At 40.3% G+C, this 12429-nt stretch overlaps 1 protein-coding gene across 6 annotated transcripts; it reads left to right on the top strand.

Moving 5' to 3' along the window:
• Positions 1–119: 119 nt before the first annotated feature.
• LOC117461075 (glucocorticoid modulatory element-binding protein 1-like) lies at positions 120–11430 on the top strand. 6 transcript variants are annotated; one of them, XM_034102765.1, is made up of 10 exons: positions 120–454; positions 2069–2210; positions 2551–2609; positions 2812–2930; positions 3049–3152; positions 3749–3837; positions 5324–5482; positions 9983–10120; positions 10284–10400; positions 10485–11430. In XM_034102765.1, the coding sequence occupies exons 2-10, from the start codon at positions 2086–2088 to the stop codon at positions 10955–10957; spliced, it is 1383 nt and encodes a 460-aa protein (XP_033958656.1). In that variant the 5' UTR covers positions 120–454; positions 2069–2085; the 3' UTR covers positions 10958–11430. The 6 variants fall into 6 exon arrangements, with proteins under 6 accessions (XP_033958656.1, XP_033958653.1, XP_033958655.1 ...); XM_034102762.1 differs by having other exon boundaries at positions 3653–3837; XM_034102764.1 differs by lacking the exon at positions 120–454 and adding an exon at positions 613–645 and having other exon boundaries at positions 3653–3837.
• Positions 11431–12429: the final 999 nt, after the last annotated feature.

Genomic DNA, 12429 nt, shown 5'->3' with positions numbered 1-12429 from the left:
ATAAGTGCAAAGCCTGCCATCTGCTGGTGAATAACAGGCAATAACAAAAACACAGTACCAAACTGTTTTAAACAGCGTTTATTGCATGACAAACAACATTTAATTAGGCCACACAAGTGTACAAGGTCAAGCAACGTAGTGTGGATGTGACCGTCAGATACAAAAAATATCATCTCGACATCCTTTGGGGTAAAAATATGTTTCTAACCCTGAAATCGTTCAGCACATGCGGTAAGGCTCAGAGAGAGTAACTCAAATCAAGCCGCGCGCTTGCACATACGAGCAATTTGACCGATTTACACATCGCGTGCGAACTAACCGCTTCTCGTGACAGCGGGACAGATGCTTCTCAGGCAAATGCTGCCTTCACTGCAGGAAGTGTACCAGAGCAGCACGGCGCATGCTCCCCTCTCTCTGACAAGCAAGAGGATGAGCTATCTCCTGCTGTAAAACGGTAAGTTAAACTATGACAATACTCTTTAAAGTAGCAGACAGTCTGGTGAAGAGTTTTTGTGCAGACCCGGTGAGTTTTTGTGCACCCTCTGTGGGAGTCGGTGGGACAGTAGTGCGCGCCGTCGCACTGTTGTTGCTCGGGGTGTGCGTGCTGCCGCAGCGACAGACGTCAGTGTGAGGTGGTGAAGGAGGGTGAGGAAGGCACGCAACTGTCCGTGCAGGAGTTGTTGATCCAACAGTGGCTTATTGGTATAGTTTAAAAATATATGGTGTTTTTTGCTGCATGGAAAAGTTGCTTTTAGTTTATAACCGTTAAATTAACCTGACAATTGCTCATATCTCCACTATTTCTATATGTGCTTAATGTCGCCTATGACTAACACCTCAGCTGCTGCTTGTTAAAGACCGATATATTACATGGATATAATCATACTAGAACTAATGCACCAACAGTGTGTTATTCATTATTTTGTGTCTGTTGCTGGGGAGTGAACTGACCTCTTTTATAGTAATTCCCAATTACCATGTTGTTACAGGTTAACATAAAATATGAATTAAGCCAAAAAAAATCTTCTAATTATTTTTCGGCTTTTATAGTTTTTTGTATGTATGTATGTGTGTGTGTATGTATGCATGTGTGTGTGTGTGTGTGTGTGTGTGTGTGTGTGTGTGTGTGTGTGTGTGTGTGTGTGTGTGTGTGTGTGTGTGTGTGTGTGTGTGGGTGTGGGTGTGGGTGTGGGTGTGTTCATGTGTGAATTCTAAGTGTCTCTGACACTGTTTATGTAAGTTGTTAATTGAAGTTCAAACGTTATATAAGTATCTAATCTAGCTGTATATAATATAAAATACATTCAGTGTATTTCCTGAAAATATCTCACATAGCTCAATTCGTTTTTTATGATTTTCATATTAAAGAATGTGCTAATTTTAGAAGTTCACAAACCAGCTTACCAATAACGGTCCTCTTGTGTTTTATCAGGAGAGCATAACAGATATAAAGAAGAAGAGATCAAGTACACTACTGCCTTGTTATAACACCAGTGGCATCAAAGGAGTGGAACACAGGTTACACATGTTGTCCTTGTTTTTATCACGTTTTAATGATTTGTTTTTTAAAACTTGTTGACAACATTTGGTTCATATTCGTTGAGCCTTTTGTGACGATCCTTGCGACAAACGAAGCGGCCTAAATGCAAAAAGGTTGGAAAAAATAGATGCTGGCTATATTTGAGAATTTCCCTCTAAATAAAAAACAAAACACATGCTGTAAATGCATTTGGACAATTATATTGCTTTACCATTTTATTAACCAGTTTACTACGGTTTAACTAAATGGTTTAAGTATAACATGTTATCTTTTGTCCATTATTTAGAATATTATTTATGCGCATTGTGCATAAGAAGCAAGGCCTGCCTACAGTATGTGAGGATTATATAATTCTAAGCCCGGCCAGTATGGATTCATTTCTCTGACAGTTGCATGCCAGAAAAGCCCGTTGGGGGAGGCTTTCGTTGACTTGTGTGTGCATTAAATAGCACAATGCATGTATGTATGTGTGTGTGTGTGTGTGTGATCTGGATGTTAACATGCGTGATTTGCCCTCTGTGCGTGCAGCTCGGCGGGGAGGGGTGATGGCGGCTGCTGAGGTCACTGTGTCTTCAGGGGATCTCATGATGGTGAAGGAGGAGGAAGGGGAGTCCAGTGGCAACAACCATAAGACTCAAGTCATCCTGCACCTGCATCCCATCCTCCATGGGTAACATGGCCTATATTCTTAAAGGGCCTGTAGATAGACACAATAGAGAGGCATTTTTACACATATAGACACATTTGTATGAAGTTTAATGCTGATTTTTCCAATCAAATATGATTACATTATTCTTCATGCATGTTGTTATATCCAGTTGAGGGCAGGCTTGAGTCAAATAAGATATCAATATTCTATTTGAAGAAATACAAAAAAAGCATTAAATGTTATGAAATGTTGATATGAATGAACTTTGCACACATTCTGCTGTTTAATTGAGATCTATTCAACTCTCAGCTTGTAGATGATAATTTTCTGTTAAATTTGAGGATGTTGTCGCCCTCTGTAGGATAAATGAGGATATTGCTGACACTGGCACGACAATCTTGGCCATAGAGACACATCATGGTATGTCACACAGAGAAATGTCCCTTTATACTGCTGACATTAAACTACAACATAACAGTGTGAATGCCGTGCAGGAAGGCATCCTACTTTGTTTATACAGTATATACATTATTGTATGATTACTGAATGCTTTGCTGTTGATGTATAATAAAGTTCCACAAAGTTTCTGCAAGTGGTTGTGTTTTTGACTTGTGATCTTCAGACAGTAAAGCAGAAGGAGAGGAGATCGAGTATGGCTACCCCATCACGTGCGGAGACAGCAAAGCGGTTCTGCTATTTAAAAAGTTTGTGTGCCCTGGAATCAACGTCAGATGTGTCAAAGTAAGTTAAACCGTCCTCGCTCAACCAACATGATCATCGTCACATTTTCTCAGTTTTATGTGATTTTGTCTTATGCTTATAAAAGCATTCATGAACATGTTGTCCTCTGCTTTTCCAGTTCAACGACCAGCTCATCAGTCCCAAACAGTTTGTTCATCTGGCAGGGAAAGCCACTCTGAAGGACTGGAAAAGGGCCATCAGACTAGGAGGGGTAATGCTCAGGTACTCTTGTGAAAAAAAAGTTAAAAACACCCTTTGTCTGCCCTCCTTCTCATAGCTGCTGACAGGTGCTAACTCTAAATCTGCATGACCTTTATTTACTCTGTTGCATTGGGGTTAAAGTGTCAGACTTCAACTCAATCTAATGAAGTCAACATCTTATCTCATTAATATAATTTGCACTTGCACCGAGTCTGTCTGAGTTGGGGTTTGCCAGTACATTCCAGAGGCAGTCGGTAAGCAGCATTATTATGGTAGCAGGATCAAATAACATGCAAGCAAGGTGCTGAGTGAAACTTCTCACCCCTTTATCGTGTTTGCACTTGCTCCTGGTGTTACTGTGTGTCAATACACCAACTCAATATCTTCTCTTTTCATCTTTATTCCTCCAGAGGTCAGATCAATGGGCCTTGTTGTGTCAAACAAATCTCTGTAAAGTTATCGAGATTGTTCAACAAATTCAATCCGCACTTGTTCTTTTAACCTGCTTCTCCCCCTCATAGGAAAATGATGGACTCCGGCCAGATAGATTTCTACCAACATGACACAGTGTGCAGCAACACCTGCCGCAGCACTAAATTTGATGTGCTGATCAACAGCACGCGGCTTCCTCTGGGGACAGCAGTGCAGCCGAGCCCGACGTGTCTGGCTCTTGACCTTGTTGGAGGACAGGTGCCTCCTCTGACAGGTAGATTTCAGTTGGCATTGGTAGTTTGATATGCTTTGGCTCGTTTTTGTTATTGTAGCATTGAGACACAAACTGTTCACCTGGATCGGATTCTTTAGTTTCAAACAAGTCTTCAAGCTCAAGGACAATAAGAAATTAGGAAATGAGCTGAACATAAAGAGCAGTAAGGTCTATCCATCCATCCATCCATCCATCCATCCATCCATCCATCCATCCATCCATCCAGTGGCGGCTCCAGAGTATTTTTGTCGGGTTATCTATGGTAGGGCTAACCCATACAGTGGTGGGGCTCAAGTCAGTATTTGCAATGTAATTACATACACCGTACACGCTCCCCTTGACAGTGAAACGCCATGCGTGAGGTTTAGATTATTTCCCTGTCTAAATCCAAATTGAACTGCATGAAATAAAAAGGCACATTTGTCTTTAAAAAGGGCGACCTGGAGCCAATCCTGCAATTCCACACAGGTGAAAGAGTTGACATGCTGAAAACCCAACCCCTGCAGGGGGGTCTGGGGGGATTCTCTTTTTGAAATACTAACATAAAATACACATTCTGGTGATCTCTTGAGAAGCAAATAAATACATCTATTACTACCCGGCGACATGTTTAAAAAAAATGAAAGCCTTTTTTGTTACTTTGTTCTGAAAGCTGAACCTGCTGCTCCTCACAGAGAGAAGAGGGAAGAGGCTGTGTGCATTACTTTACATTGTGGATAAGGGTGGATAGCCCCCATTGTTCTGTGTGTCAAAATGAAAGACAGCCCACACACCTATCAATCATCAGATCATGAGGTCTTATTTCATTACGTTGTATCCATGGATATATAAAGAGAAGTTCTACCGCAAAATTATTCTCCGTCGGGAATTCCTGCAACAACACCACGCCGTTATCCTGATTCTGATTGGCCAGAAGACATTAGCAAAGATGTTTTATTGAGAAGACGATCACTACGCGACAAAAGGTTTCAAAACCGTTTCTAGTCTTCGGCATTTCCAGACAAGTGGCTACCGAAATCAATCTTACTAGCTGCTGTCTGTGCAATTTACTCCGCGAGAGTTGGCGGCCTTTTTTTTGCTTACTTTAACATAATTTTTCATAGTGGGCTAAGCCATTTCTTGGTATGGCTGTAGCCTACCCCAACCCAGCCATACCCTGGAGCCGCCACTGTATTTATCTATCTATCTATCTATCTATCTATCTATCTATCTATCTATCTATCTATCTATCTATCTATCTATCTATCTATCTATCTCTCTCTCTCTCTCTCTCTCTCTCTCTCTCTCTCTATATATATATATATATATATCTCTCTCTCTCTCTCTCTATCTATCTATCTCTATACCTTCTTACTGATACTGCACAGAACAAGTATAACAATAACAAACTACTGGATTTCCTTGGCATCTTTTCAATGCCTACTCATGTCTGATAATATGAGATGTTTAAACACTTTATTTAAATACAATATATTATTTTTTGCAGTTATTTCAGCTGAAGCTGTGCACGAGGCAGCAGAGGTAGAGGAGCCTGTGGAGGAAAAGTTCAGTGCAACAGCAGAGATGAGCCCATGTCCAGCCCGGGATGTAAATCACACAACCGCCAACGGGCATGCTGCAAAGAGAAACAGGGCTGACACACCTGGTAATGAATATATGAAAGGATATATGGCTGCTTATATAAAATGAGGAAGCCTGAATGAAATAAGGGAGATGGTGTGGAGAAAAAAGATTCTGAATATGCTGGAATACATATATATATATATATATATATATATATATATAGACTATTTTGGCTGACTCCATGAACATTTACAGACAAAACTCAAACAAGCAAATAAGTGCTCTCTTATGCTGCTGCCTTACTTAGCAGTCATCATGTACAATTTGATGCTTGCTGAATATATTACACAGCAGGAAACTATTCACCTGCTGTGCTCTACTCTGACTTTAATAGGAGGCGCCACACATTCTGTTTAAAGCTTTGTAATTCAGTGGTATTAAAGTCATGTTATAACCTCCACCTTTAAAGTCATGGAAGTAACATTTACTTCTAATAATGTCATCTGACCAAGGTCAATAGCCTGGAGGTACATTTGGAAAGTTTTAAGATGCCTTTGTATTATTGGAGGAGACAGGCTCAGCTCGCTGACCTTCAGTCCTCCAGAGGCCACGCATTAGTGAGTCATGTCCTTTAAAGGGGATGGCCCTTAATGTGCAACTGTGTGTCCTGGCTGGCTGTTTAGGGAATCAATCAATCAATCAATCAATCAATCAATCAATCAATCAATCAATCAATCAATCAATCAATCAATCAATCAATCAATCAATGTTTATTTATATAGCCCAATATCACAAATGTTACATTTGTCTCAGTGGTCTTCACAGTGTGTACAGAATATCAGTATGACAATACGACACCCTCTGTCCTTAGACCCTCACATCGTACAAGGAAAAACTTCCGGAGAAAACCCACAGTTTAAAGGGAAAAATGGGAGAAACCTCAGGGAGAGCAACAGAGGAGGGATCCCTCTCCCAGGACGGACAGACGTGCAATAGATGCCGTGTGTAAATTGAAAAGATAATACATTTGCAACATAGGTAGTCCAAATGTTTGGAAATGCATGTGTGTATAATAGGAAGATGAATCCACGAGGATATCCATCCAGGACCGATGATCCAGGACCACAGCCACGACTCGCGATCCAGGGCTCGCGATCCAGGACACAGGACCGCAGGATCATCCATGACTCCGGATCCCGGCGTATATAGACACCAAAAAGAAAGAAATTTGGGGAAGCTGGGTTAATCCGAACATGAGAGTACACAGGTATAGACAGAGAGAAGGAAGAAGTAAGATGTCCCCCGACAAACTAAGCCTATATCAGCAAAACTAGGGGCTGAATCTAATCAGCCCTAACTATAAGCTTTATCAAAAAGGAAGGTCTTAAGCGCACTGTTAAAAACGGATAGGGTGTCTGCTGCCCGAACACAAACTGGAAGCTGATTCCACAAATGTGGAGCTTGATAAGAAAAGGCTCTGGCTCCCATTGTACTTTTAGAGATTCTAGGAACAACCAACAACCCTGCATTCTTGGAACGCAATGCTACAATGCTACGCAATTATACCCTACTGTCCTACAATACTGTAGGACAGTAGGGTATAATGAGTTCTTTAAGGTAACATGGCGCCTGCCCATTAAGGGCTTTGTAGGCGAGAAGAAGAATTTTAAATTCTATCCTGTGTTCTATAGAGAGCCAGTGTAAGGCAGCCAGAACAGGAGTAATGTGGTCCCTTTTCCTAACTCTGGTTAGTACACGAGCTGCAGCATTTTGAATCAGCTGAAGCGACTTGACTGACTTCTTGGTACTCCCTGATAATAAAGAGTTACAATAATCCAGCCTAGAAGTAACAAATGCATGGACTAGTTTCTCTGCATCGTTTTGAGGCAAGATATGCCTGATTTTTGCAATGTTACGTAGATGGAAGTAGGCGGTCCTTGAAATTGATTTTATGTGGGCGTTAAAGGATAAATCCTGATCAAATATAACACCAAGATTCCTTACAGTCTCACTGGAGGCCAAATTAATGCAATCCATAGTTAGTATATCTTTAGAAAATTTGTTTCGTAGATTCTTCGGGCCAAGTACAATAACTTCAGTTTGGTCGTGTTTAACATCAAAAAGTTTAAGGTCATCCACGTTTTTAAGTCCTTAAGGCAGTCTTGAATTTTATTTAGATGATTAATTTCATCAGGCTTGATTGATAAATATAGTTGAGTATCATCCGCATAACAATGAAAGTTTACAGAATGATTCCTTATAATATTGCCTAACGGAAGCATATATAATGTGAACAAAATAGGTCCGAGCACTGAACCCTGTGGCTCTCCATGGCTAACTTTGGTTTGCGTGGAAGATTCATCGTTAACACATACAAACTGAGAGCGTTCAGATAGATAGGACCTAAACCAGCCTAAAGCAGTTCCCTGTATGCCAACTAAGTGCTCTAGTCTTTGCAATAGGATATCATGGTCGATAGTATCAAATGCAGCACTGAGATCGAGCAAAATAAGAATAGAGACAAGTCCCTTGTCTGAGGCTATTAGAATGTCTTTTGTGACTTTAACCAGAGCTGTCTCTGTGCTATGATGTGTTCTAAAGCCAGACTGAAAATCTTCAAATAAATCATTGTTTTTTAAGTAATCACACAACTGTTTTGCGACCGCTTTCTCAAGAATTTTTGAGAGGAACGGAAGATTAGAAATAGGTCTATAGTTGGCTAAAACCTCTGGATCGAGGTTGTGCTTTTTAAGAAGCGGTTTTATCACTGCTACTTTGAATGATTGTGGAACATAGCCTGATAATAAAGACATATTCATAATATTTAATAAAGAAGTGCTAATTAATGGAAAAACTTCCTTCAACAGCTTAGTTGGAATTGGGTCTAACATGCACGTTGATGGTTTAGAAGAGAGAATCATTGAATGTAATTGTTCAAGGTTTATGGCTGAAAAGCATTCTAGTTTACTATCTAGTGTAATATTAGAACTTACGTTTCCGGGAGCTGTTGATAACACTATACTGGTCAAAGGCAAGAGGTCATTAATTTTGTTTCTAAGAGTAACAATTTTATCGTTAAAAAATCACATAAAATCATTACTACTGAGTGCAATGGGAATAGAAGGCTCAATCGAGCTGTGGCTCTCTGTCAGCCAGGCTACAGTGCTGAAAAGAAATCTTGCATTATTCTTATTCTCATCTATTAATGAAGAGTAGTAGGCTGCTCTCGCTTTACGCAGTGCTTTTTTATATTCATTGAGAGTAATATGCCAAATTAAACGAGATTCTTCAAGTTTAGTGGAACGCCATATCCTTTCAAGTTGTCTAGACTTTTGCTTTATTTTGCGGGTTTCGGCATTATGCATTAGGGAAGGAAGCGCAGGGTTTAAACTCAAATATCAACTGTCATTGCATGTTTATTAAATGACAGAAACCCAGCAGAGACACAATGACAAATGTGAACATTAACATCCGCCTATAGGCAGTCCCTTGTGTCTCGCTTCGTGCAGCCTCTGCGGCTTGACACCTGTGATACATTGGGCAAATGAAAGCTCTGAAACTGCAGTTGTAGGGTGTTCTGCCATTCCTGCAGATTGACCTTAAAAAGTTGCTGACTACTAACAGGCAGAGAGACACATCTCTTTATATTACTACCCACGGCACCTGACGTTTTTATACGCAGTTTTTCTAGGAGGGACCTAAGCTTTGATTTAAGGGCTTTTAAAGGTGACCTGATTAGGCATTGACCCTACTTCGGTGTGAATGGTAAATCGCAGTGCTTCACTGCACAAGCGGAATTGCTTGTCACAGGGTTTAAAAGAAACTGACAACTCTCAAGAAATGTATTTATTCTATAACTACGCTCCTCTATCTCCACAATGTGTTTCTTTCCATTAGCGTACATTTGCGACATGGATTTATATGTGAATGTATGTTCAGATAGCTGTAAATGGGATTGGGAAAATGTCCTTAGGTGCATTGCATTTATCTTGACATACACTTAAGCCTACATGAAAGTGGAGGCATTTCTTTCAAGATAAGATATCAAGCACCTCTGGCATTTTATCACTTTAACATACTCAACTTCTATTTGGCTCAGTTTTGTACCGACCCCAAGTCATTTTTCAGTCCCCCCTTCTAACCCATTTCCCTGCACTTTCCTCTCTGCCTCTATCACCCATTTAACATCCTCTCTCGAAGCGCTGCGCCTCTCCCATTTCCTCTATCTCTTTATATATTTGTTCATTGTTTCCCCAACCCTGACACTTTCTCCTATATTCGCCTTCTCAATGTATTACTCTCTTTTTAACCTTTAACTCTCTAAAATCTTCCTTCGAGACATTTCCCTGCCTCCAACACCTGGTATAATTTATCCAACGTTTCTTATTTAGCTAGCTTTCCTTTTTCTTCCCATTGTGTCAAATCTCTTTTACTCTCAGCATCTCACCCATACACAAATCACCTCTATGATTCCGCTTTCTCTTATTTCTCTGTGGCACTTTGTCATTTTATATGAGAAGACAAACACGTACAGAGTTCCCCACATATCATAATAATGTCTCACCTAATTGACCTTCTCTAGATGGAGTCCTGGGCCTCTGGAGGGGTGTGGCAGACGCGGGGCTGATGGGAGAGGTCATGTCCAGTCTCCAGACTGAATTATTAGCCACTCTTAGAGGAGTGGAGGTTCGCAGTGAAAAGGCCAACCTGCAGGATAACGGTGAGTTCTCACAGTGGGACCTGTCTAACCGCTGGACTGTGGAAATAACTTTTAATTTAGTCAAATGTCAGTCAAGTTTAAAATAAGTTGTTAGAGGTAATGTGGACAAACCTTCAAATCTTTTCAGCCATTTCAATGACCCTTTCTGTTTGTGTTTTGTCAGATGCCGTCATACTTAATTCCTTGTGTAAGATGTTCGGCCTTTTAGACTCAGTAAAACAAGCTCTGGACCTGAAGCAAAGCCAGGATGAAGAGAACAAGTTCCCTAACAATATCTATGGTGAGAAAAATGTTGAATGCAACATATGGTGCATACAGTGATATCCCAGTGGATTCAATTAACCTATTTCCTGCTCTTTCTTAGCATTCAATGAGATTTTGGAGGAGCGGAGGAAGCAGGGATGTGATAAAAGCCCTTCCTACAAAACGCCGTCCTTGAAACAACTACCACCTCAACGTCACACACCGTCAAACAGCCAAACCCACAACCTGCTGTCCCCTGTCAAAACAAAGACATCAATCCAGCCTTTATCTGCTGCACCTCACGCTCAGCTCACCATCAACCCTCAGTATTTCACGTATTTCCCTGCCTCCACTGGCCAGCGTCACCATTCTGGAGCTGTCATGAAGGACAGGGACGGCCATGATGCCATGCTGGGACAGAATGGCGTGGAGGGAGAAGACTCCTCAGGGGTTCACAAAAAGCCTGCACAGAGGACGGTTAAATATCAAGACCCTCACCTTAAAAGTGAGGTCGTAGAGGAAGAAGAAGGCTTGTATGATATTAAAAAAGTGGTCATAGGAAGAAAGTCGTCTAAAAAACATAAAAGTAAGTGAGAGAGAGATTCAGACGACCCCAAAGGGATGCTGGACTAAATGAGGGCTTTTTCCTGATAGCTGCAGACTATACACATTTTTCTACAGTTAAACATCTCAAAATAGACTGAATTGGACTGAAATCAGAATTGATTATATTTTTCATTATCTAAGCAAAAACCCTCCAGAACTTAAATGTAAATATGTGTTGGCTTTCTTGGTCTTATCTTTGGGTTTTGGACTGTTGGTCAGCAGAATTACCATCCTAGGTCACTAGGAATTTGCAATCGGCATTTTCTATTACTATTTTCTCATATTTTATAAACTAAGGGTTGTTAAACAGCAATAAATAAACAAAAGTTTAGTGATAGTGTAAATATTGTTCAGTTGAATCCCTAAAACACAGACACCTTTCTTGTCTATTGAATATACATAGTAACCGTACTCTTTGTAAGTATGTCTACATTTAGTAAAGTTTCAAGATGCTTCTCATATATCTGTGAATATGATATTTTGTTCTATTTATGAGCATTGATGGCAACATTTTCCCTCGTCTAAAAGTAATTGGCAACTTTTTCAATTCTTTCCTCTTACTTCTATAACTTATCTGTTGACTTTTAGATAATTTGGATGTTTGTGAAATATATCTCACTCAGGCTTGTATTAGGCCCTTTGTTATAATGCGTAAGGCCTGCCTAAGATGAATGCACCAGACAATGAGTCATTATTCTGCAGAATAATGTATTCTACATATAAAGAAGAACTGCATATAAAGTGTTGTGACTGTTGACGTATTGTATCTTTACACAGGACTTTATTAATGTGCAGCAAATACCTCTTCTTTTTTAAATTACTTTCCCCTTCTCTTCATCATAGAAACACAAATAAATTATGCGCATGAGAGTATGATGAAAAGGAATGGTCCAAACTGAACTTGTAAGACAATGCACACATTTTAAATAAAATCCTTTATTATTGATATTTTATATTTGATAAAGGCCAAGGCCACAACATTATACAAACAGATCATTTTGTTTATTCGTCTACTTAGCCACATATTCATTGTTTTCCAAGAGGTTTTATTCATCTCCTCATCTTTCTCACATCAGGTTCAGCAAACCTCTGACGTCAATACCTTTTACAATGGTTCCATTTATAGAAAGTTAAAGAGTAATTCAGCTGTAAACATACTTGCCAACCCTCCCGATTTTCGCGGGACACTCCCGATTTCATTGCCCTCTCCCGGTTTCCTCCCGGGGTCATATTTCTCCCGATTTCTGACAAAATCAGATGTACTCAGGACTGTTTCCACTCGGACTTTAATACAGCTACACCATTGTTTGGTTCCCGTGGTAGCGCGTCTCTTTAGTAGCGCGCGCAACTGAAAGTCTGAGAGGGTGAGCCGATAGTCACAGAAAACAGAACAAGAATCGACAACTCGACTCTTTGCTCACTCCTTTCCTGAAAAATACAGGTACAGCCTGCTCCATGCT

This window comes from Pseudochaenichthys georgianus, chromosome 16 (genome assembly GCF_902827115.2).
Source record: "Pseudochaenichthys georgianus chromosome 16, fPseGeo1.2, whole genome shotgun sequence".
NCBI lineage: Eukaryota > Metazoa > Chordata > Actinopteri > Perciformes > Channichthyidae > Pseudochaenichthys > Pseudochaenichthys georgianus.
Note: the sequence above shows the minus strand (reverse complement) of the source record. Positions and strands in the feature narration are given on the sequence as shown.